The sequence below is a fragment of the Elgaria multicarinata genome, chromosome 9 (genome assembly GCF_023053635.1).
Source record: "Elgaria multicarinata webbii isolate HBS135686 ecotype San Diego chromosome 9, rElgMul1.1.pri, whole genome shotgun sequence".
NCBI lineage: Eukaryota > Metazoa > Chordata > Lepidosauria > Squamata > Anguidae > Elgaria > Elgaria multicarinata.
This window is the reverse complement of record NC_086179.1, coordinates 66,775,365-66,799,199: the sequence shown is the minus strand read 5'-3', so window position 1 is coordinate 66,799,199 and position 23,835 is coordinate 66,775,365. Positions and strand designations below refer to the sequence as shown.

At 39.3% G+C, this 23,835-nt stretch overlaps 1 protein-coding gene across 1 annotated transcript in view; it reads right to left on the bottom strand.

Annotated features, from left to right (window-relative positions):
- The window catches only part of CFTR (CF transmembrane conductance regulator), a 108,130-nt gene that overhangs the window by 59,470 nt on the left and 24,825 nt on the right, over nucleotides 1–23,835 (bottom strand). The window contains exons 3-7 of the mRNA XM_063134054.1: nucleotides 22,883–22,991; nucleotides 12,438–12,653; nucleotides 10,000–10,089; nucleotides 7,590–7,753; nucleotides 4,554–4,679 (exon numbers count right to left, since the gene is read on the bottom strand). Coding sequence (XP_062990124.1) covers nucleotides 4,554–4,679; nucleotides 7,590–7,753; nucleotides 10,000–10,089; nucleotides 12,438–12,653; nucleotides 22,883–22,991 — 705 coding nt within the window. The remainder of the gene's footprint in view (nucleotides 1–4,553; nucleotides 4,680–7,589; nucleotides 7,754–9,999; nucleotides 10,090–12,437; nucleotides 12,654–22,882; nucleotides 22,992–23,835) is intronic.

Below are 23,835 nucleotides of genomic sequence, written 5' to 3'. Positions count from 1 at the left end.
GTCACACCCACCATTTTTTAAGAAAGAACAGGAGCTGGAGCGCACCTGCACTCCAGCGAAAAAGTAAGTGAAACAAACCAGCCGACCCCGCTCCCCTCCCCACCCTCAATAGGCACGGAATGCTTGAAGAGCTCCATGCCCTGTGCCTGGTTCCTGGCTCCTCGCGTTTTCTCACAAGGAGCCAGGACTAAACCAGGACAGCTGCCCACACCTCCAGCAGCCTTGGGACGATTCTGAGACCGTGGGAAAAGTCAGGAATAAAGCCATCCCAGTTATCCCAGGGAAATGGAGGGATCACCCCTCCCTGCTCCCAGGATCCCCTGTGCATCATGTGGACGCACAAGGACAATCCCGGGGCGATTCCCAGGATAAGGCATGGTGTAGATATACCCTTTGTCAGGTCTAGGATCATCTAGTGAGCTTCAGAGCTGAGTGGGAATTTGAACCCAATTCCAAAACTCTATCCACTAGTCCACATTTTGCACAACTCAACATTTTAATAAAAATGTGTTTTCTCTTACAAGAGAGATGTTCATTCTGAGACTAGGGATAGTCTCCAACTGTACCCCAGCACTAATGCTAATGATGTTGTGCTAACAACCCTTGCAAGCGCTAGTTACATTGTGGAAGCAAAGGTTTACACTAGCACAATGTCATTACCACTAGCACTGGGTCTCAGTTGGATACTAGCCCAGGAAGACCCCTGAAACTATAGCAACCATATTCACATCTGGGTGACAAAACTATGACAGCATCATTATTGCATGTATTTTGTTATCAAACTGCAAGGGACAACCGAAAATGTCATAGGCCAAAGCGTTTGCAGATAGGCTCAGTATGATCTTTTTTCCCAAAAATATGGATACGCTTGTGGTTAAGGAGAACCAAAACCTTAAGCTTCATACGAAGTGACTAGGATGAAAGCTGGACAAGTTCCCTTTTCTTCTGTTTCTTTTTCTTGCAAGTGATTACACTTTCTCTCTCATGTGGTTTTGAAGAGACCCTAGACCTACCGACGTCAGACTAACTATTGTCCAAATAAATCAAGTTAGGACTTTTTATTAGTTACCTCCTTGGGTTGCTTCTACAGAGAGGTCAGCAAGGTGCACAAATACAGAAACCATACCAAACTGAATAAAGGGAGGGCAAAGGAAGGAGGCAAAAAAAACCCATTCAGAGCTGAATTTTAAAAAGCAAAAAACAAACAAAAATGTCCTTAGGGACACATTAACGAGGAAAGGGCACAAAAAGAAAAAGTGAATAGCTCTGTCTGCAAAACTGTTTCATCAAAATGCAAACGTTATCTGCAACACTTTGGGAAATTGTAAAGTTCCTTATCAGCATTACTCCAGACTGAAAGAAGTTTCCATAAAGCAGTGTAATAAAGTCATAGGAGAGAATTGAGCTTTGGATCACCGTTTACCCTAGTGGAACACTATAGCTACAGGTTAATCATTCAATGAATATACATCATCAAGATTGTATGGGAAGGGGAACTCTTTTTCCAGGCAGCTTGATGGCCTTTAAATTCCTTGGCATGAGTTTGATGAGATGTCCCACACTAAAGAGAAAAGTTATAGAAGAGACTTGCAGAACTAAGTGCCTGAGCAATAAGACAACAAATCAAATTCAGTATTGACAGCTGGAACTGGGGTGGTGGTGGAGACAACTCTTTGTAAACTCAAATTTACAATTCAGGCAAAGTCAAGGTAGGGTGACTTTTAATGAGTTTTAATGGGTTGAAATGTTATGTAGATTTCAACCTATATATGCAAAGTGTCTGCTCCTGGTGGTTCCACCTAGATCCATCCTCCGATTGGAGTCCACCAGGGGAAGAGCCTTCAGTGTGGTGGCTCCCCTCCTGTGGAATTCCCTGCCTCTGGAGGTCAGGCAGGCACCAACTTTGTACTCCTTTCGGTGCCTCCTGAAAACATCATTATTCCAGGAAGCCTTTCCTTAATGTCCAGCCAGGAACTGCCCCTTTCCAGCATGTAACTCCTCTGCTGAGGGAATTGCACTGGCTGCCTATTTGCTCCCCTCCTGTGGAATTCCCTGCCTCTGGAGGTCAGGCAGGCGCCAACTTTGTACTCCTTTCGGTGCCTCCTGAAAACATCATTATTCCAGGAAGCCTTTCCTTAATGTCCAGCCAGGAACTGCCCCTTTCCAGCATGTAACTCCTCTGCTGAGGGAACGGCACTGGCTGCCTATTCGCTACCGGGCCAGGTTTAAGGTTCTTGTACTTGTGTACAAAGCCCTAAACAACTTGGGACCAGGATACCTGAGAGAGCACCTTCTCCCTTACCAACCTGCCCGGTCACTGAGCTCATCCGAGGGCCTGCTCCTGGTGGTTCCACATAGATCCATCCTCCGATTGGAATCCACCAGGGGAAGAGCCTTCAGCGTGGTGGCGCCCCTCCTGTGGAATTCCCTGCCTCTGGAGGTCAGACAGGCGCCAACTTTGTACTCCTTTCGGCGCCTCCTGAAAACATCATTATTCCAGGAAGCCTTTCCTTAATGTCCAGCCAGGAGTCACTGTATTTGCTTCTTTTAAGATCTGTTTTAAGTGTTTTATTCTGTTTTTATTTTCATTTTATCTTGCATACCGCTCCGAAATTTTCAATGGGGAATGGTATATAAATATTGTAAATAAATAAATAAAAGGTTGTATTCCAGATTAATAGTTCCTTGTCAGAAATTACACATTTCTCTGGAAGTACCTGAAACGAAGGGGATGTTCGGCTTCCAGCAAAACATGCATTGAATTTGGGATGCTTATCTTAATTTTTGTGAACCACCCAGAGAACTTCGGCTATTGGGCATTATAGAAATGAGAAAATCAAAATAAGTAAAATAAATAAGATACTCCTAAAGCAACAGTAGCGTTGTTAAAAAAGTTAGAGAAAACAGCTCTGATATGAGTTGATGATTAAGTTGGAGGTCTATACTTTCTCATAGAATTAATGAATGATAATTTAAAAAATGGCTATAACTTGTGGTTTAAAAGTTACAATTCTATACTCAAGGACTCCCCAAATCTGAGAAAATCTAAATTTGATCAAGATCAATAAATGCCTCATTGCCTTTTTTGTTCATTAAATCATATGAAGCATCCTATAAGTATAAGACTGTTGGCTGATTAGTCAATATGGATATGATATTTCTTTTTACTCATTTCCTACCACATTCTTGAATTTTATACCTCAAATTACACTTTCAAGCAATACAGAAGCTTGGGTCTAGGCTGAACTTCCTTCAATTTGGGGCAGGCTGACTCCAACATAGTAAAATTTCCAGTTTCTAGACATGTACATTCCCTGCAAAATTCTCATTGAAATGTTGCAATATTGAATACTGCTATTCTTATTTCACATTTGTATACTGTGTGGCAAGCACTAAGCCTACAGGATATCGTTCTCAAAAACAAAATATAATGACACACCCAGTACTACAATCAGTTCTGTATATCAAACAGGAAAGTATTTATTAAGGAAAACATATAGTAACCATACAATATTTAAGGAAATGAATAATAAAACATTCTTAACATTCCCTAAGCTGCAAATATTTATATACTGGTGAGAGATTTTGTTATACTTAGCAGTATATAAATATCACAAATAAATAAATTTTGATTCCAGATGGAAAAGCTGAAAGACCTACCTCATCACATGATTACCCACTATCTAAACATTCTGTGCTGGCATCTAAGATATTAAATAATTTTTAGCTCTTTAGCTAGAAGGTAAAACTAAGCTGATGGCATAAGAATCTGAACCAATTATTCATTTCTGTGCAAGACTGTCATCTTGGAATTTGAAATATTTTTCTTTTTCTACCAGATGGCATAGACAAAATTGTAAACTTTTTTAAAAAGAGTAATCTTACTTGTCACATGCTTTCTAGAGTCCTGTATTCCAATCCTCCAAACAGCCTGATAGCCACCAAAAATGGGGGTAGGAAACAGGGTTACATTAACTCACTAGCTTGGCTCTATCTAAAGATATATTTCTCCCATTAAAATGTGTAAATGTGTCATTTCAAACAATAGTTTTAAGTGCAGTTCTGGCCCATCACTTGCAGCCTGCACACTGTTCCTGGGCATCGACGTATGAATGGTTTGACCAAATACGCTTCAATTGTGTGGTTGATCCCCAGATAAAAATGTACTATGTAATTGAGACCTGTCTATGTAGACCATATTCAGATGGGCCATTCTTAGATATATAGCCAGTGTCAGCACACCAGCTATACATACTAGGCTAGATCAATTAATTGTCATCCAAAATGGCCCAGTATCTTTATTTATTATTAAAACAGAAACAAAAAGAGAAAGGCAGCTGGGTGGGGGACAACCAAAAATCATCCAATATATTTTATTATAGGAAAGATAGGGATGCAATCATTTATTTTATTCCAATCCAAACTTTTTGATCCCATTTGGAGGGGATAAAAATTGGCTTGATCAAAGTAGTTACCAAATCAGAAGATACCAAATAAACTCACAGGCATAAAGATTATGTGCAAAATCTTGGATGGCAAGTACATATACTTACTGTCGCAGACTTTCAATCATATTTTCCATTGCATTCTCCCAACAGTAAGCCTTGACTGACGGTATATTCTCAATCATTTCTGAGGTGATCACAAGTCTCTCGTTGATCTTTCCTGCTCTCTGATCTCTGTAAAACAGATAACCCCAGTTGTGTTCTGTATTCAGTCCCAGTCCCATAGAAACACTATTAAAACACTGCAAATGTTATATGACCAATAAGAATGGTCTATTCAAATTCTTAAAGAGGATAGAATGTTACACTAATTATTACAAACTGGTACCATGATCCTAAAACACTTACACTAGCACAACTGACTATGGTACAGTTCAAATGATCCCTTGGCTCCAAAATTTTCACTTTTCTGAAGCTCCATTTCCCCAGAGCAGCCACTGTACAAAACTCCTAAAACATGACCCAGAGATAAAGCATTTTCAGTCCCCATGGGTTTCAATACGACAAGTCTATGCAGGTTTATTTAGAAGTTCAAATTTAGTCAATGAGGCTTAATCCCTGGTAAATGTACATTTGCAGCCTCAAGTATGTATTTGACCTGCAAAACCCCACATCAGGAAGTGCCCTTACCGTACTCATGTATTATATGGATCCTTAAATTGACTTTCAATTAATGTATACTTAAAAACTCCAAGTGGAAATAGGCAGCTACATGTGATAAACCAGGAATAGGGCACAGCAACAAGATAGATCTCTCAAGCTTTGGCTATGGCAAAGCTTCCCAATTAGGTTCTATTCTTTGTTCTGACTTAATAATGCATGGAGGGAGCAATCCTATGGTCCTTATACAGAGTTGGGGGGCGGGGTATAGGATAATTTAGACTCCTGGATCCAAGGTCCAAGACAGCGCTCTAACGAGGATCCAGGAATGCACACACAGACACATACAGAGATAACTGAGAGGGCAACCTCAGAGAAGGGTAAACAGAATGTGCCATAGGGCAGGGAGAAGAGGAGACTTGAGAAGCTGGGATGCAAAGTATCTGGAGGTATTCCCCACCTTCTCCCCTCCTGCTCGGTTGCATCCCACATAGATGGGTGACAAAGTCTATCTAGCTGAAATGCAGAGTGGGAAGAGGTTTCCACCACTTCTCCGCTCTGCATTAGATGCCCATTAACTGCCAAGTTTAGAGGGTTACAGGCATCACCATAGGCTTGCACCCTAATAATGTAAAGTCTGCCTCACTCAATTAAGAAACAGGACCACAACACCTGCCCCTGACATCATGTGGCTTCCCAGCCACATTCTGATGTCCTCATGTTGAACATGGATGTCTGCAGGATGTCTCCCTTATATAGACCTCTCTGTGTGTAGGCTCTCCAACATGCTGGAACCCCAACTGTGCAAGATTCAAACTTACATGGAAGCCTACACATGTAGGTTTTCCTGCTACAGACTTGCGTGGATGTAGGCGGAAGAGTCAAGGAAGCTGTGTGATGTTGGGGTGGAGGCATTGGCTTAGCCCAAGGCCTTAGCTAGACCTAAGGTTTATCTCGGGATCATCCCAGGGTCATCCCTGTTCATGTAAATGACACACAGGATATCCCGGGAGCAGGCAGGGATGACCCCAGGACGATCCCGGGATAAACCTTTGGTCTAGCTAAGGCCCCTGTTTCCCATAATTGCAATAAACTAAAGAGTACTTGTGGCAGTGAATGCCCTGATAGTGCTTGACGGAGCCAGTGTGATGGCACAGTTGCTGAATAAATTAAATTGTTCATAGACCAGCTTCTGTAGGAAAAGCAGTCAGGATTAGCTGATGTTTGGAGTGCTGAAGACTGCTGGCTCAGAAGCCCAGAAGGCATAGAGTTGCTCTATCTTGAATTCTGGAAGTAGTGATTTCTACTGTTGAGCTTTTCTACCCGAGGCATTTATTGTGTGCTTGTCAGTGCTTACTCACAATTGCTTATGGGGTCTTTAGACAATGTTATGCCTCCACCCCAGTTTCTCTTATTTTTGTAAACAATACTTTCAGCAATTTTTTTTTTAGAGTAGGGGAAATTAGGTATAATTTCTGACAGTGAAAGAACACACTGTTTCCACTTGTGTATTTTTGTTATTCCACTATACTGCAGTGCCTCCTAGAAGTTATGTAGCAGAAAAGCTGGAAAAGATACGCTCCTCATGTAGTGCTCAGATCTCAATCCTGTGATGAAACCTAAAGTAAATGCAGTGGATTAACAGACTCATGAAGAGAAGCCCATTGTCACAGTAGTATAGTAACCTCAAGAGGCTATGAAGAACCAAAGGAGTGCACAAATTAAACTTCACATGCTGGTTTGAATGGGAGATTTCACCAAGTTTTATTGTTCTTTGGTTTAGAATATGAATGCTCACCTTAAAAATTAGAATAGAGTTATGACGTAAAACAGCTACATTTTAACATCAGAGCAGATAAGGAGTTGGTTGAGTTCATGGGGATTTGGAAGAAGGACCAGATACCTATGCACTCTTTATATCATTGGGAGCATTACAGGTCTGAATTGGCTTAGTAATAACCATTGCTATTTTCTGATATTTTAGGAAAATAGCTCCATTGGCAAAGTACAATTAGAAATTGAAGTGGGGTGGGGTCCATCCATCACTAATAACTAACACGATAATGATTTGGATGTAGGCTTCTAGTCATATATAAAGAGCTTTTCTTACCTGTATACAGTGATAAACCTAAATTCTAATCATCTTCCAATATAAGCTAGAAAGCTAACCTTTATAGTTTCTCTAGAAATAGGATAAATCCTAAACCCAAGAGTTTGTAGCTTTGACAGGAATAAACAGTTCCTCCTCAAATTTTGGGACATTCTTGATGCTTTTAAAGAAAAAACATTTTTATGCTTAAGTAGATTTACATTTAGCACTTTCCCCCCAATTCCACCAAGCTGAATTGAATGCATTGATAGAAAGGTGGTGGCAGTCCTGTTAGCAGCAGGTTGTTGCATGTGTTTATCCAGAACCCTTAATCATCAAGCTTTGTACAACCTCAATATTTTTTAAAAAAAAAATACCCGTAATTGCTTTGTCACCTGTATTTCATCATCATTCGTCCTAGCCATGATTGGAAAAGAGCGACAAGAATTAGGAAACCAAGTCCACAAAATGCTGAGGCCTGCAACATCTCCCAGAGAAGCCCCATCAGAAGCACTACTTGTAAAGGTGAAATCCACACAAAATGAGCCAAGGCTAGACCCTGAAAAAAGATCACAGCAAGCAGTCAAGCTATGCTCAGAAAGCAACATGAAAGTAGGCAGGTAAGCAAAAGAGACAAATAGTTCCAGGCTCTTAACTTTCCACATTCCTCTACATCTTCATCACCATGTCTCACTTTCCTATCCATCACTGAGACAGCTGCTTCTGGCAAAACAAGAGGCTGGACCAGGCTTCCTTTTCCAAATCTGGTCCTACTCTCCACATTTCCCTTAACTGAGAATTGGTAAAGGTCCTTCTGAAACTAAACTATTTTGGGAAGGTGGAAGCTTTAAATACACCTCCTCCCCGCAAATCCATTAATCCATATTTTCATTCTGGCTCTCCTCTGTGGGGCTAAGGATGGTGCACATGGTCCCCCACCACCACCACCACCATTTTGTCCTCACAAGAACTGCTTGAGATGAGTTAGGTTGAGAGGCAGGCACAAAGTCACCCAGTATTGCAACTAGAGTGTCCTAGAATAAATACAACACTCCATCCATTGCACCACAACACTGGCACTCAAATCTGAACAGCCCTTCAGGAATGGGGAATTTAGCCTCCCCTCCCCTCTCCCATTGTGGTACTGAGGAGGGCATGGAGATTGGGCAGATATACTATTGGGGGCATTGATGGCAGAAGGAAACTGTCAGTGGTTTCCCAGGGCCCCAGCCCATTCCCATAGCATGCTCTTTCTGTACAGAGTTCTCTGGGAAGGTGTACAGATTTTGCTTCCACTGGAACTTTCATACAATTATGTTTGACCCTGAGCTCTGGTTGGAGTAGAGGTCAAGGAGTCCTTTCATGTAGCCAGAGAGATATGCTGTCTAACTGGGAGTTGAATATCAATAGCATACCAGGCCCAGAACATCCTGCTGGCAGCTCTGTTAGGACAAGTGAAGCAACTTAGGCCTTAGCTAGACCTAAGGTTTATCCTGGGATCATCCTGAGGTCATCCCTGTTCATGTAAATGACACACAGGAGATCCCGGGAGCAGGTAGGGACAATCCTGGGATGATCCCGGGATAAACTTTAGGTCTAGCTAAGGACTTACTTTCTCCATAAGAATGAACGGCAGGCACTCAGGAACAATATTGGCAGGATGAATCTCCCTTAGTGATTTCAATGTCTGGAGTAGGTAGCAGAGGTTTTTTCTGTCTAAACCAGCCTTCCACAACCTGTTGCTGGACTACTGCTGGCTAAGGGATGCTGAGAGCTGTAGTCTAACATATCTGGAGGGCACTAGGTTGAGGAAGGTTGGTCTAAAATGTATTGCAGATTGTCCTCCATTTACTTTGTTTCATAGAATTCATTAGGATTCACTGAAAATGGAACCAGCCTCTATCTTCATATCTCCACCTTAGATTCTACTTCTCTAGTAAATTTGCACTTAATAGCTCAAATAGCATTCGTTTTCTCTAGCAATGATCTTGTCAGTAAACTCTGTGCAGCCACTGAGGTGAGGAATACATGACTGCTTTTGTTGATTTATTTTGGCCTCTGCCTGAAAGAAAAGTAGTGGCCCCCTCCCGCAGCCCCACATAAAGGCAGGATGGTGGCTTCTGCCTTTCCAATGGGATCCCTACCCAACTATTTCTGCCCAGGAAAGCAGATTTAGTGGGACTGTAAGCGTGAGTGATTTTTATAGTCACTTCTAAACATTCCAGGGAAAAGAGCAGCAAACAAATGCTGTATCTTTCAGCAATACTTTAACTACTGGAAGTCAAGTGCAAAACATGCAGTGCTAGGTGCCCATATAACAGTTATTCCAGCAGTAAATCAGCAGTATACAGCCAGATACGCCCTTAGTCAAGCCAGAGTATGATGGAATTCTGAGGATAGTGTATGCCAAAGGAGATAAATGTTGGGAACTGGCTATTACTTAAATTACACTACTCTTAAGATTTCTTAATTATTTTATAAGCCATCTTAAATAACAGGAATGGTAGATTATAAATATTTTTTTTTAAAAAAACTAGATCTGTAAGAGCTAGTGTATTTGGGTTTGAGACAAAAACCAAGGGGTGTGTGACTAATACCTTTATGTTAGCATACCTAAGACTTGGTTGCTTCTTTTTCTTTTTTTGTAATTAGTTCAAGCCCCACAATTCAATAGGATTATTAATTGCAACCAGTTAACTTTGGTACTGGTGATGCTAAGCACTTTTAAATGGCTTAGAATCTGTAAATACCCACTCTCTTTAAATGAAATGCAATAAACATGTGATTATATTAGCACCAACATACTTCATCAAATTTGTTCAGATTGTTTGAAAGAAGGCTAACGAGTTGTCCAGTACTTATTTTATCTAGGACTCTGCTTGACAATTTTAAGGTCTGTAAAACAAACAAACAAAAAAGCTAAGTCAACCGATCAGATGAAATAATACAAACAGAAATTAAAATGCTACATAGTTATTATCAGCTAGATGCTAGTAATTATCAGTGGAATAATACCAATTCTTTTATGTTCTTACACAGAAAAACATTCATTAATTGTGTAATCCTATGCTTGTTTATTCATAAGTCCACTGTAGTCAATGGAACTTACTTTCTCATAAGTGTTTTAGGATTTCAGTCTAACCCCTTTTTATCTATCACAGTTTTCATATATTCATTACATCACTTTGAAAATATTGACCTTTTGAGGGCATCTACTGCTAATTTCCTATTACACATTAATGCATTCTGTGTTGATTTAGATGTAACAGTTAAATCATTTGACTTGTCAAGCCTGAATCTTCTCCTTCCTTTGCACACTTCCAATTCCCTCCCTGATTTCCAGTTTCAAGTAAACCATAAGCCCAGTTCAGGTGTTTGATTGAATGCATGAGGGCTTAAAGTGTGTAGAGGGTCGGGGCCATCATGCATGGCCCCAATCCTACATCTCCAGCATGCTGATCCCAGTTTGTGGAATGGCTTGCTGGGGGAGATTCGTCAACTTAACAGTCTTCCAGAATTTAAGAAAGCCATAAAGATTGATATCTTCTGGCAGGACTACCCAGTTGAATTTTAAGATGCCTTTTTTTAATAATGTGCTGCTTTTAATAATGGATTAGTTTTAAATGTTTTAATTCGTTATGTGTATTTTATGGTGTTTGCATTTGTGTTGTACCCCGCCTCGATCCAGAGGGAGAGGTGGGTAACAAATAAAATTATTATTATTATTATTATTATTATTATTATTATTATTATTATTATCATCATCATCCTGCTCCCCTCAATTCTGACCTTTCCGCGTTGAATTGATAAGATCTGAACAGGAGCCCGACTAACATTCCCTTGAACATGAGTAGAACTCTATGCATGATCCGGAACTTTGATGTGCAGTCAAGAGTTCTACTCATGTTCAAGTGCATGCGAGTAGAACTGCCTTACAGACCTTGCTGTTTCAACACAGCACAACAAGGGCTGAACTGAGGGGAGGGGAGCCAGTGCCGGAGACAAAGGGAGTGGGGTCAGCATGCAACAGCCATATTGAGCTCCATATGCCATCTGCTGTGACTGACCAAGGGAAGTTCCCATTTACCAAGGCTCCCAAGATGAGCTGAAAGTGAGCCATTGTCACCAAGGATGCTGTAAGGGGTCCTCCAAAGGACGGACTTGCAGGGTGTCTGCCCCCCTGCCCCCACCCCAGGCTTTGGTTTCTCAGTGCCAGAAAAGTTAGTTGTGACTGAGCTAATAACACAAGAATGAGAAAGCAAAGAGAAACAAACACCATGTTTTTTGCTGTGAAGAAAGCAAAGGCCCTGGAAGCACATGGCTAGTCAGGAATGCAACTGAAATTCTTTTCCAGCCCTGTCAACCAGCGACTAGTGAACAACCCTTGTAAAGGAAGTGAGCAATAACAGCAGCAGAGTTTATTTATTTACCATGAAAAGTATTTTAAAATATCTCTAAATGGTTATAATTAGTTATAAGGAGGGTAGGAGGTTGGCAAGTGCTGCTAGATGACCCCAGTGGCCATCTCTGTTCTTGCCACATCCCTCAGCACTGGAGACAATGCAGGATTCCTGGCTGAGGTGGGGACAGAGTTTCCTCAAACACAGAAGTCATGGAGGAAGGCAAGGAGAGAAGGGAGTACCTGAGCCCAAGGATGGCCAAACCATTGTTACTGTGTTTCATGTATACTGTCTCACTGTATGTTGCTGATTATAACAACAACAGCTAGTGTACAAAAGAAATTGCCATAGATGTAACAACATATTTTTGTGAACCACCCAGAGAGCTTCGGCTATTGGGCGGTATAAAATGTAATAAATAAATAATAAACAAACAAACAGATGAAAATACTCTGAAATGGAAATCTGCTTTAACAGAATCACAGAAGTTCTGGTTTCTAGGTCAAATTATCACATCCACAATGAGGTCAATGCACCATTTATTTAATTTTTTTATCTTTTCCACTCAGGGTCCACAAATTGGTGCACAATAAATAATATAAATCATAACATCTAAAAGCAAACAATAAAGTAGCATATTTAAAGCAAAAACTAGATCCAAAAAAGAAATCTGAAACCCACATTGAGCAGCAGCCACAAATTTAATAAAGAGCCACCAAAATGATGCACCTTTCCATGGGCTAAACACTTTCTCCAAAAGCAATGTGGAGCTACTTTTATGGTTAAAGTCTCCCATAGCTTTAAATGCTCTTATAGTTTATTTAAACAAAATGGAAAACTTACCTTCTTATAAATTAAGCTAAACATGGCTATCCTTATTTGCATTCCGATATGATGGAGGCCAAATATAGCTGGGTGGAGAAGCAACATCCGTACAACGAAGAGAAGGCAGAGTCCTATGGCTAGATAGTAAGCGATTGATCGTTCAAGTGAATTGGAAGGATCAAAGGAAGCAATTATTCTCCCCAGTAAAAGGGGCTGCACAGATTTAGTAACTTCCTGTGGGACGTGGGCAAAAGTGAAATATATATGTCAGTTTCCACCAATAACACTCTAAATAAACTGACAGTCTTATATTAAAAATTTTAATTTGATTTTTATTAAAGGTTGCATTCAATACATCAGGATTACAACTTTTTACAACAGTTTAGACAAAGTTCTAGCTTCTGGTTGATAAATGAATAGCACTTTATGAGCCAAATCTCCCCCATCACCTGCCAAGTTGTTTCAACTCAGCAATAACAATAATTGCTTGTCCAGTCAGTTTCTGTATGTGGAATTGGTAGGGAGAAGGAAACACCATCTTGTAATTTGCCTCAGGTAGCAAAATGTGTTCGGCCAGTCCTATCCATGATTCCTATAACCTACATCAATCAGCCTTTCCCAACTCAGCATCTCCAGATGTGTTGAACTGCAGCTGCCATAATTCCCAACAAGCATGGTTAGCTGGGAATTATGGGTGTTGAGGCCCAACACATCTGGAGGGTGTGAGGTTCAGGAAGGCTGCCCCACATCCTATGAGTGCAATGCAAAGTTGCAGAAGCAGATAGGATTTCCCTGTGTTGTGCAACACATAATGTATCCGCATTTAATAGGCTTGGGATCAATGTCTAGTTACATAATAAATAAACTTCTTTCTAGTCTGTAAAATGTGCCTAGCAATTTCCTGAATCTTATCAGAAACTGTTTATACACATGTGACCACCATACATGAAAATAACTTTTCTTCTTCTTCTTCTTGCAACATCTCCCCCTAAAAAAGATTCAGGAAAGGATACAGTTTTAGACATCAAGTTGAATTTAAAAGTTCTATAGAAAGCCTCACCAAGGCCTGTCTTAGCAGAATCTACATATGGCTTTTATGTTTCTATGGAATAGAAACTTGCTTTTCTATGATGAAAGCTGAACTTGGGACTCCTGAGTTACCAGAAATACTATAGCAATGAGGATTATACAGTAATCATAAACTATTAAAGCCTTACCAGAATAACAACCTTAGCAACCTTTGGAGGTCATATTAGCTGATGTAAACAAAAATGGATTTCAAGTGAGACTGTGGGTTAACACTTTTAAAAGAAGAAAGCAGGATCTCATTACTTAGATTACATTTGTCCAGGATTAATCAATTTGTAATAAATATCACCCCCAGCTCCTCACTTGAAATCTGTATTGCTGATTAAATTACTACTCTATATATAATGTGCATTGAAAGAATGAGGAAATTCAACCTTTTAACCATTCTTTAATCACTCATAGAATATATAACAGGAAGTTTAAGCATATTAAGTGATTTTGATGTTCCCTTGGAGAAATTTGGGGCATTTTATATGGAATAATTATACAGTGTGTGATTTACCACAACACTAGACCAATTTAGTAGTGAAAGTGATCTGTCATTTTTTAAAAAACAAAAAGAAGAAAAGAAAAGAAGAACTGCTATCCTCAATACAAGCACTCCATTTTCCTAAACTATGATTAGCTGGTCACTAACACTGTTTTTTTCACCACAGTGGAAGAATTTTGGCTTTCAAAGGATAAAAGAAGGGGAACAAGTATCATAACTATTACATCAGATTATCACCTCTCGTTTCTCGAAAAATCCAGTTAAGATGTGGCTGCAGTTTAAGCATTGATAATGAAATCTTATTTTTAGCCAACTTTATGACTGAAAGGTATGATTATATCCATAAAAGGTAATCCTAATACACTAACAATTTAAGGTGCTTGAGTCTTATCACATTCTAAAAGGCGTAGTGGATAAATTAGGCTCTATCCTAAAGATCATCGCCTCCTACTCTGTAAAGAGGAGAGAGACTAGGGCCGCAGCTAGGCCTACCTGGTCTAGCACAACGGAGGGGTGAAGATCTCACAATATTTTTATCATCCATGTGTGGTCATAATATTTGCATAGGGCCTATGCAGGTAAAATCTAGCAGATTTAGATCTGTGCAGCTGATATTCCACATACAATCCAGGACTCAACAGTTCAATTTGGGCCTATGCACATAGTATTTTATGCATAAATGTTAATACCAATGCATGAATGTCCAACAGCCTCAGAGGTCAATGGGACTGGTTATCTGGTGGATGGCGTGGAAAGGAATGTTCTTATTTCTCCACCACAAGTAAAGAGAAGAACAGGGAGATTATCAGGCCAAATTCTTCCTCTAAACCTTGTAGGTCTTCTACAGCTGATTAAAGAAACAGATCTGATATTCAAATGAGAATTAGTTTGAACCTCTGGAGATGAGTTTACAATATCCTAAGTGATTTGTGGAATTCACTATCTGTGTAAAGTAGTGCCTCACTCACTGACAAAATGAGAATTTCAAGTTTTATTTTAATACTGTACATTTATTACCTTTTAGGTAATAAGATTGTATATGTATATGCATTCTAGACTCTCAACGCTCTTTCATTCTTCTCTATCAGGTCTCCGTGTCAGCCTCAGGCAAAATAAATAATGCAACAAAACCTGTACAAATACATGGTTCTCTATACACATCCTGTATAGAGAAAGAGAGAAGTAAACACGAACTCAAAGGAAACAATCCAATGGTTCAGAATTCCCCAGTTCTAGTTCAAAGGAATACTTGTCCAGAAACTTCTCAGGCTCCCCATTTGAGCTAAACAACTGATGTGGGATATACTGTCTTCTATCCCACCCGCAAAAGGAGGCACAATGACGACATTTCCTCTATCTTTCCAGCATGTGGGCTGCTTATCTCTCTGCCTATCCAAATTGAAATGTGCACAGCATCAAGAGAGGCCAGACAAAGGCACTATGTGGCTTGTAGTGTTTGGGTAGGGCTGAATTAACCAGTAGACTAATAAGGCAATAGTCTTACATTCTCATCATTTTTAAGCCCTCAATTTCTCAGCTGAACCAAGAAGCTCACTCAGTGACCTTGGGCCAAATACTGTCTGCCTTATCTTCCTCATATGGTTGTTGTTGTTGTTGTTGTTGTTGTTGTTAAGAAAGGGGTGGAGAATCCATGTATGTATACTACCTTGAGTCCCTTGGATAAATGTAAAAAGGACTTATTTATAAGGTGGGGAAAGCAGAATTCATACATTGTCAATCATGCAAAGAGGATCAATATACACTGGCAGTTGGCAGCCATCATGCTTGAAAGAAAATCAACAACAGAATTGATACCCAAATTGAAAACCCATTTTGGAAGTTCATGTTTATTGGAATAATGTTCTCAGATGTGTAGATGAAAGCATAATTTTTCTTCCTGAGTGTGATCTGCCATTCTGTGGTTCAGATGAGATGGTGATTATCTTGGGGTTATGGAGTTCAGCACATCGATGAGCACAGAACTTGGTGAAAAGATAATCCATTCAGTTCATTGCACTACTGGCAAAGAAGGCCCTACCAGGGCATTTTTCTGTGTCAGTCAAATCAAAGTGAGATGGATCTCATATAGATCAGGTGACTGTAATTTTGCATTATGTGCTTCACAATGGGCCAACTGAATGAATCATGACCTTCATATACATTAGTAGCCACACAGGGGAGAAACATGCCTTCTACCTACTAAATTTTCTCACCCAAAATGGGAGAGACATCAGTCTCTGTCATGGCCGAAGCTATAATTTCAGCAATGTGAGTGGCATATGTTAAGGGATGCAGGCAGTTGATTACATACTATGAGCTGCACTCTCACTTAGCTTTGCTGGCCAGACTTCCATACATACATTAAAGCAGTTTTTGGAGTTGTCCAAGAATGATACATAATTTTCTCTGCATCAACAAATTGGATGATTCTTAAAAGATTCTCTACTAAAGATGCTTAATCCCTAAACCCTCTCAGGGACATGTTGGGTTGTGAAAAATGAAACTATACATGCATTTGTTCTGGGATACCACAACATCCTCAAAGTTCTAGAAAGAATTAAGGAGGATGATTCTCAAAAATGGTCAACAAAAAAGATGCAAAAGTTTTGTGCAATGTAATGCACACTTTGTACACTGATATTTTGTGTGAGGCCTGAAATGACATACATCAGCCATTCAACCGATGCAGTCTAAGCTTGCAAAGTGCTTAAATTGACTTGTCTTGCTGTTGTAAATTTACTAAGGAGTCTTGTAACTGTTCTTCAACAAATGAAGGGCAGTTACAATAAGTACAAGACTAAGATGGTTGCAAGTATTAGCCAAACAATGCAAAATACAGAAGGTATGTGATGATGCAACAGCCCACATATTCAGCCAGAAGGAAGCTTTCAGAGTTAATACTTTCATTACAATCCTTGACAAACTGAAGCATGCTTTAGAACATCAGATCAAGGGCGATTTTGACAACAACATTCATGTCCTGGCACTTAGTAATACTAAGTATTCCACTTAGTATTTCAAGTTCCCAAATCAATGTAGGCATCAAACATCTGTGTCACAAATTCCAAAAATCTCCCAGAAGATTTTATTAAAGGTTTTCAGCAATTTGTTGAGTTCAAATCCTTCTCAAACATGGTACAAAAAGATGATGAAAGCAAATTATCTTGATGTACCGTATAATAATTTAATACAATGTGATAGAATGTTTCTGAAATGTAGAAATACCATTGTGGTTGTATTCATCATTAATTATCACTAACTGTAGTATAGAACATTCCCTCTCAAAAGATTAAATTTTGTTGGCTAGTTCACCAGAAGTGAAGAGAGTCTTGCTGCTCCATATTTGTTGAATTCAGATCATTGAATTACGAATGTCATCATTATGACTGCCACAGCCAAAACCAGGAAAAGAAAGAATTTTTTTTTGAAGAAACGAGTGATGTAAATTAAGTTTGAAGTTTTTCTCTTTGATGTTAATACATTTGTTTATTTTAAATAATTTGTTTGATTATTATTCTTTTGGCCAATATGTAGCACTTAGGCCCCTCATACTGTTAATCTTGGGCTGGGTCTAGATGTGGTGAATGTTCAGATGTGCTTTGCGGTAATTGGTTCTTGCCCGCATATGTCATAAGTATGCTTTAAAGACCATGGGAGACATACCCTATGGAAGCACTAAACGTTCAGAAAAAAGGCCCTCTGCAGGGATAGAAGACAAGGAGAAATGTTAATCTCTCCTGGCAAACTGCTTAACCACCACCATTTTGACAGTTTTTGAAGAAAAATGAGTTTTAAGAGTTTCAGCAAGACCTGTCAGGTAAGGTCATGGGTCCCTTTGTCTTCTGTCCTTTAAATGACCTGAGGTCAACATTATGAATTGATTTTTCATTATTATGTGTAATCACTTCCTAATAGGCCAATTGTTGGAGTTGTTATTCATGCAGTGTTTTCAGAAATGATGTAAAACTTACACACTGAATCATATAGCTTCTGTTTTAAGTACTCACATAATTTTACATGATTACATATAATTTTACAAAAAAGACAAACACAACAGACCTGTGTTTCACCAACACAACAGTGTTTTGAGTACACAAGGAGTAATATTTATAAAAGAACAATTAAAAAGAAAATTGGACAGGTGTGTTGAGTCAAGCTCCAAAGCAAAATCATAATGAAAGCTGCTTTGTATTTTTGTATATGTGCGTGTGAGATTCAAGGGCAAGAATAACATGGTATTTCATTGAAATACCTTTATCAGGACCAACTAAAATGTCACAAAATAGCAAGCAAGGTTTTTGAGGTATCCATCAGGCTCTTAATCAAGCTAGCTGGTACAAAACGCAGGTGGTAGTGGAAAAATGAAGAGAGAGAAAACAGGCTAGATGTTGTAGCAATGAGGATATTGTTTTAGATCCAGTCTCAAAATGGAGGTTGAAGACTGAATGGGTTAAGTTATTGCTAGATGCTACAAGTATCAGATTATACCTATGATTTTGGAATGAAGAAGCAAGGGCTGACCCACACCCCACCCCATTTTTCAAAATGAAACTCTGCATTTACCCAGATCTGTCTCCAACCTTGGATGTAAACACAGTTTTCTGTATAGGCAGAGAGCAGAAGTAAAGAGAAACATGACAGTCTTTATATTAGTTGGAGATTAATTTTAGGTAGTGTGCGCGCGCACACACACACACACACACACACACACACCATCATTTAAAATGGTGTAGTATTACTTGGTAGTTGGACAGAATGGAACCCTTAAAATGCAAATTCTTTTTCAGTTGGTAAAAATAATAATCTACCTCTGATTGTAGATCTGGTTCCAAGAATTTTCTACAGTGCTCTGGTTTTTATAAATCATACCTTTTGCACAGCACTGGGAATGCTACTCTTTGATACTGTTTGTTGTGAATACCATACAGAGATAGCAACTGTGTTTTCAGATTATTGTAGCAAAGATTTATAGCATTTACAAGAATACTCCCAGGCATTTGACAGCATGTGATGCAGCTTTTAATATGAGTTGCTTTCATCAGCTCCTAGTATCTTATTGTACCAGTTTTTAGCTGTTTTAAATGGTTTTAAAATTATGTTAAAGATTTTGTATTATATTTAAGTTGTATTAAGTGGTGGTGTGATTTTTGTGAATTGCCAAAACCTTCCAGAGAGCTTTGACTATTGGGCAATATAGAAATGAAATAACTTAAATGAAATCTACAAGAAATGACTAAAGATAACATATCACTTTACTTACTAGCCATAACGGGGAGGGTGGAGAAATTACGGTCCTGGAGGAGCATCCTAGGAACCATAGGTTATTTTAGGTTTCACACACACACACTCCTACGATCACAGCAGAGGAGGAATCTGTGTTCTGCTCCCTCCCACCACCCCAGCTCACAGCTGCTGTGGAAAGAACTGTGAAAAGAACTGCTTCCCAGGTCGCATATGCAATTTCAGGAAGGCAAAAAGGGGCATTATGGTAGGTGGGGAGAGAATAGGCCATGATTCAGTATCCTATGGCCTCTCCAGCCTGAGCCCCACCTCCGGCAGAACGACTCTTCTAGGCGGACTCAGATGCCCATTTAGTGAATAAAATGGCCTCATTTGCTCTGACAGAATGTTTGATATTTGGAGTTCTCCTGCATCAGAGCACTCCTTCAAAAAGCATAGAGTTGTGCTCTTAAATAATATTGCTTCCGAAAAGATACATCTACAGTTTCTTGTACAACTTCCTTGTTTCTCTTATAATAGGGTGACCATATGACTGGATTTGCCCGGATTTGTCCAGGTTTTTGATGACAAATCCGGGAGGGGAGGGGAAATCTGGATTCTTCCAAAGAGCAGCTCTAATGGGAATTAACAAAAATGCTTATAACTCCGTCATTTTTTAAGATAAAGACATGAAACTTGGCATGATGGTAGCTTTTAGGAAGGGCTTTAGTCATACCAAATTTGAAATAAATCTGTTCCTCCATTGATTTTTTAGGAATTTTTTAAAAATTGAGGTTTTAAAATTATTATTCATTTTCATTTTTAAAGATAAAGAGATGAAACTTCGCACCATGATAGATTTTAGGTAGAGCTTTAGCCATACCAAATTTGAAACAGATATGTTCATCCATTGATTTTTATAATTTTTTATAATTTATTATTATTATTATTATTATTATTTATTTATTTATATAGCACCATCAATGTACATGGTGCTGTACAGAGTAAAACAGTAAATAGCAAGACCCTGCCGCATAGGCTTACATTCTAATAAAATCATAATAAAACAATAAGGAGGGGAAGAGAATGCAAACAGGCACAGGGGGTAAACAGGCACTGGGTAGGGTAAAACTAACAGTATAAAGTCAGAACAAAATCAAGTTTTAAAAGCTTTAGGAAAAAGACCGCCCAGAGAGCTTATAACTTAGCCCCATGGTGCTGGCATGAAACGCAGGGCATTAGGAAGAGGGTCTTAGAGTTGCATGTTTGTGCAGGAAGTAGACAGGAGTTCAAAGTCTGGATGTGCAAAGTGGTTCCAACACACAAGCTTTGAGAAGCTAATGTATATAAGTGAGAAGTGTGAATGGGCAAAGTAGTGTTCACTGCCACAACTACTCTAATGTTAGAGTAGAGAAACTTGTGACAATTATACACAAGCTTTTTTAAAAAATTGAAATTAAAAAAAGCCAGCCATCTGGCCGGCCAGTAGCAAACCCTGTTAACAACAGCAGCTTGCAATGAGTGAAGATACAGTCAGAAAATATATTTTAGGGAAGGGGAGAATTTAACACACAGAGTATAGCAAAAGCTTCAAAGTACAGCAAAACCTACAAAAGTAGGAGTGAGTGACGTTAATTTCAGATACATTGAACCTCTCACTTGTTCTTCATTTCAGTGATTTTAACATTAAGATGTTATGTAGAACAGATTTGTCTTAAATGTGTGCTGTAAAATCAGACATGTGACCAAGGCTATGTTCGGGTGGGCACGCCCTCTTGGTGCTGGACACGCCCCCTTGGGGGCCGACCATATTATCCTCCTTTTTGGTTTCCAAAATATGGTCACCCTATCTTATGATGTAGAGAGAAGAATCTCCACAGTGTGAGAAAGTGAGCAAGCTGGCCAGCTAGTGACACTGGCCTTTAGGGTGGCTGGAATTAAGTTCTTCAGAGGACGCTCCACCTGTCAAAACCAACAGCTGCTGCAGTCAGACAGAGGTTTCTGATCAGGCCTATTCAGGCCTTCTTTGTGAAGGGACCGAGTCTGTACATAAAAAGGCTATTGCAACTTATAACAAGTTCCTTTGAAAACCTGGTATTGTTTGTCTATGTTCACATGAACATACCCCATTATAGTTGTGACAGAGAACAATGATGATTTATGTGTTTTGTACTAACAAGTTAACTGATGACATAAATCCTGGCAACTGAGGAATTTTTTTTACCCATGTTGTTGTATGCAGTGTGAAAAAAATAGAAGGAAGGTAGACAAGAAAATAGTAGGAACTTAAACCAGCATTGTTTTAAACCTGTGTTTTAGGCCAAAGAAAGGGAACAAAAACTTAGAAAACCAGATGTTACTTCCTGTTCCTTTGGAAGTAAATGGCAGAGAACTTCCAATAATTTCAGTGGAGCAAAACCTTAGGGTGATAACAGAACACCAGTTTCCAGCAAGAGGTTTTATCTCTGTACCATAACATAGTACCATGTTGCAGAATGCTGATCCATAGGGCTAATCTACACCTGCAGCCTTTTCGCAATGGAAGAGGCATGCTCCCGAAGGTTCCCCACTTGCACGATCACCCGTCACGTGGTGCACGGGACTGATTCCTATCACAATTAGAGGAGTGTCATTGTGGGAGCACTTGTGCCCCATTATGGCGGTTCCGCATGTGTATCAGTAGAAGTGGGTGGGGCTAGGCAGATGGCTACGGGGCACAGGATTTTAAAAAAATTACTCGTGAGGGATGTGCATGAGTGCAGACACGCAGCAACACATGGAGGGATAGAAACTCTGTCGAATATGCGCTCCTATGCATATTTTTTTAAAAAACACTCGGAGGTAACACATGCGGATACCCATGCACATACCCCTCACAGCTAATTGGCTGTTCGCTAAGCCTGGAACTCATGGCGAACAACAACTTCACAAAGGGGGGCACACTGCAAACATTCTTTGCAATGGAAGCGAGAGAGCTGGAAAAACTGTGACAAAAGCAATCAGGGATATTCCGGGGAAACTGAGAGGTGGGACTATGATCACTGTGGGAGCAGGTGAACATCATCTGGCCTGTAAGCGATGACTATGATACAATCCTGCAATAAACGGCTGGCGTAGACTCCCCCACAGTCTCACATACCTTGTTGTATTTTATATACCATTATTTCTTAAGCAAAAAAGAATGTGGCAAGCATATACATAACAACTGCAGTCAAACTGTTATGGCCCCCAAATTAGTTCCCCCCCCCATTTAAAATTAGATTTCTTACTGAATTGATCTTTCTTGCAAATGCTTTCAACATGAAATGTATGCAACTATTGATAATTCCACCATGAATTATGATTTGGCTCTTCAGTGAGAAGAGTGACAGACTGAATTTCCTACTTGTTTTTTGTGCCCACTGTGAATACAGAGGTGAGCAATAGTTCTGTTTAAATATATTTGACTTAGGAAATGAACTATTACACTGGTATGTTTTAATAGATTCAGGCATTTTATTTGTATTGACGCCAATTTAATCAACATTGATTCCTGTAGGATTAAAACATCAAAACATCAAAATAATTGAGAGCAATTGTTGCCTCATTGTTTGGAATTTCCCATTGATATTATAAGATGAAATAACAATGCAGTAAGTTAAATGAACATAAAGGAAACTCTTACCCCTAAATATAGTATTATTCCATAGAACATAAATTTCCAGAAAAAACACCGTCTAAGAGCATTGATGAGTCTAGGTTTTTTCTTTGAAGCCAACTCTCTGTCCCATTCTCTGAGGGGGGAAAAACATCATTAAGTTGTGTGATCAAATGCACTGTTGTTGGCTCTAGCATAGTTCACTTCACTCAAGTATATCCAAGGAGATTTAGCTAAGGTGACTAATGAAATAAAGGCTTTGCAAAAAACCCAAAGTTCTGATCCTCAAAGACTCGATAGCGCAATAAAAGTTCAAGTGTAGTTCAGTCACATATTTGGCAGATTTAAATACCTAGCTATATATCATTCTGCAGGGAGTTAATTCATTAAAAAGGTCACACTGTATGTTTTAAAGAAACCTGTTGTACTTCTTAAGACCAATACACAAATAATAGGCAAATAAAGCTTTTGGACCTCCTCCAGTCCCAAGAGAGCAAAAAACAAAGACAGACTATTCTAAACTATTCTGTTTTGTGACTTTTTCAATGTCTTGAATATAAAGCATGTCAGCTATTGCTGAAAAGACTTTTTGATAGTATAATTTAACAACCCAGTAGTCAGGAGAAATGCCAAACCAGATTTAACATATAAAAAGCATTATCTCATTACTTTGAAACATTTTAAAATGTATTATGAAATATGCTTCATACTTTATTTATGTAGCGTAAACTTTTAAAATGGTGCATGATATAAACAGTAGCAGTTGGCTGCAAACTTGGACACCATGAAGATGATGTCACCAAAATAAATTGAAGTTACATGTCTTTCCTATGTATGAAACAATTTTACCTATTTTTGTCTAGTATAAGTAACTCTCTTTAGTAAGCACCTTAAGATCCAACAGCCCAGCCCCTACTTTAATCCAGTACCCAAAGCCTCAGCAGCACACAGCCATCTAGCTATGCTCCTAGCTGCCTCCA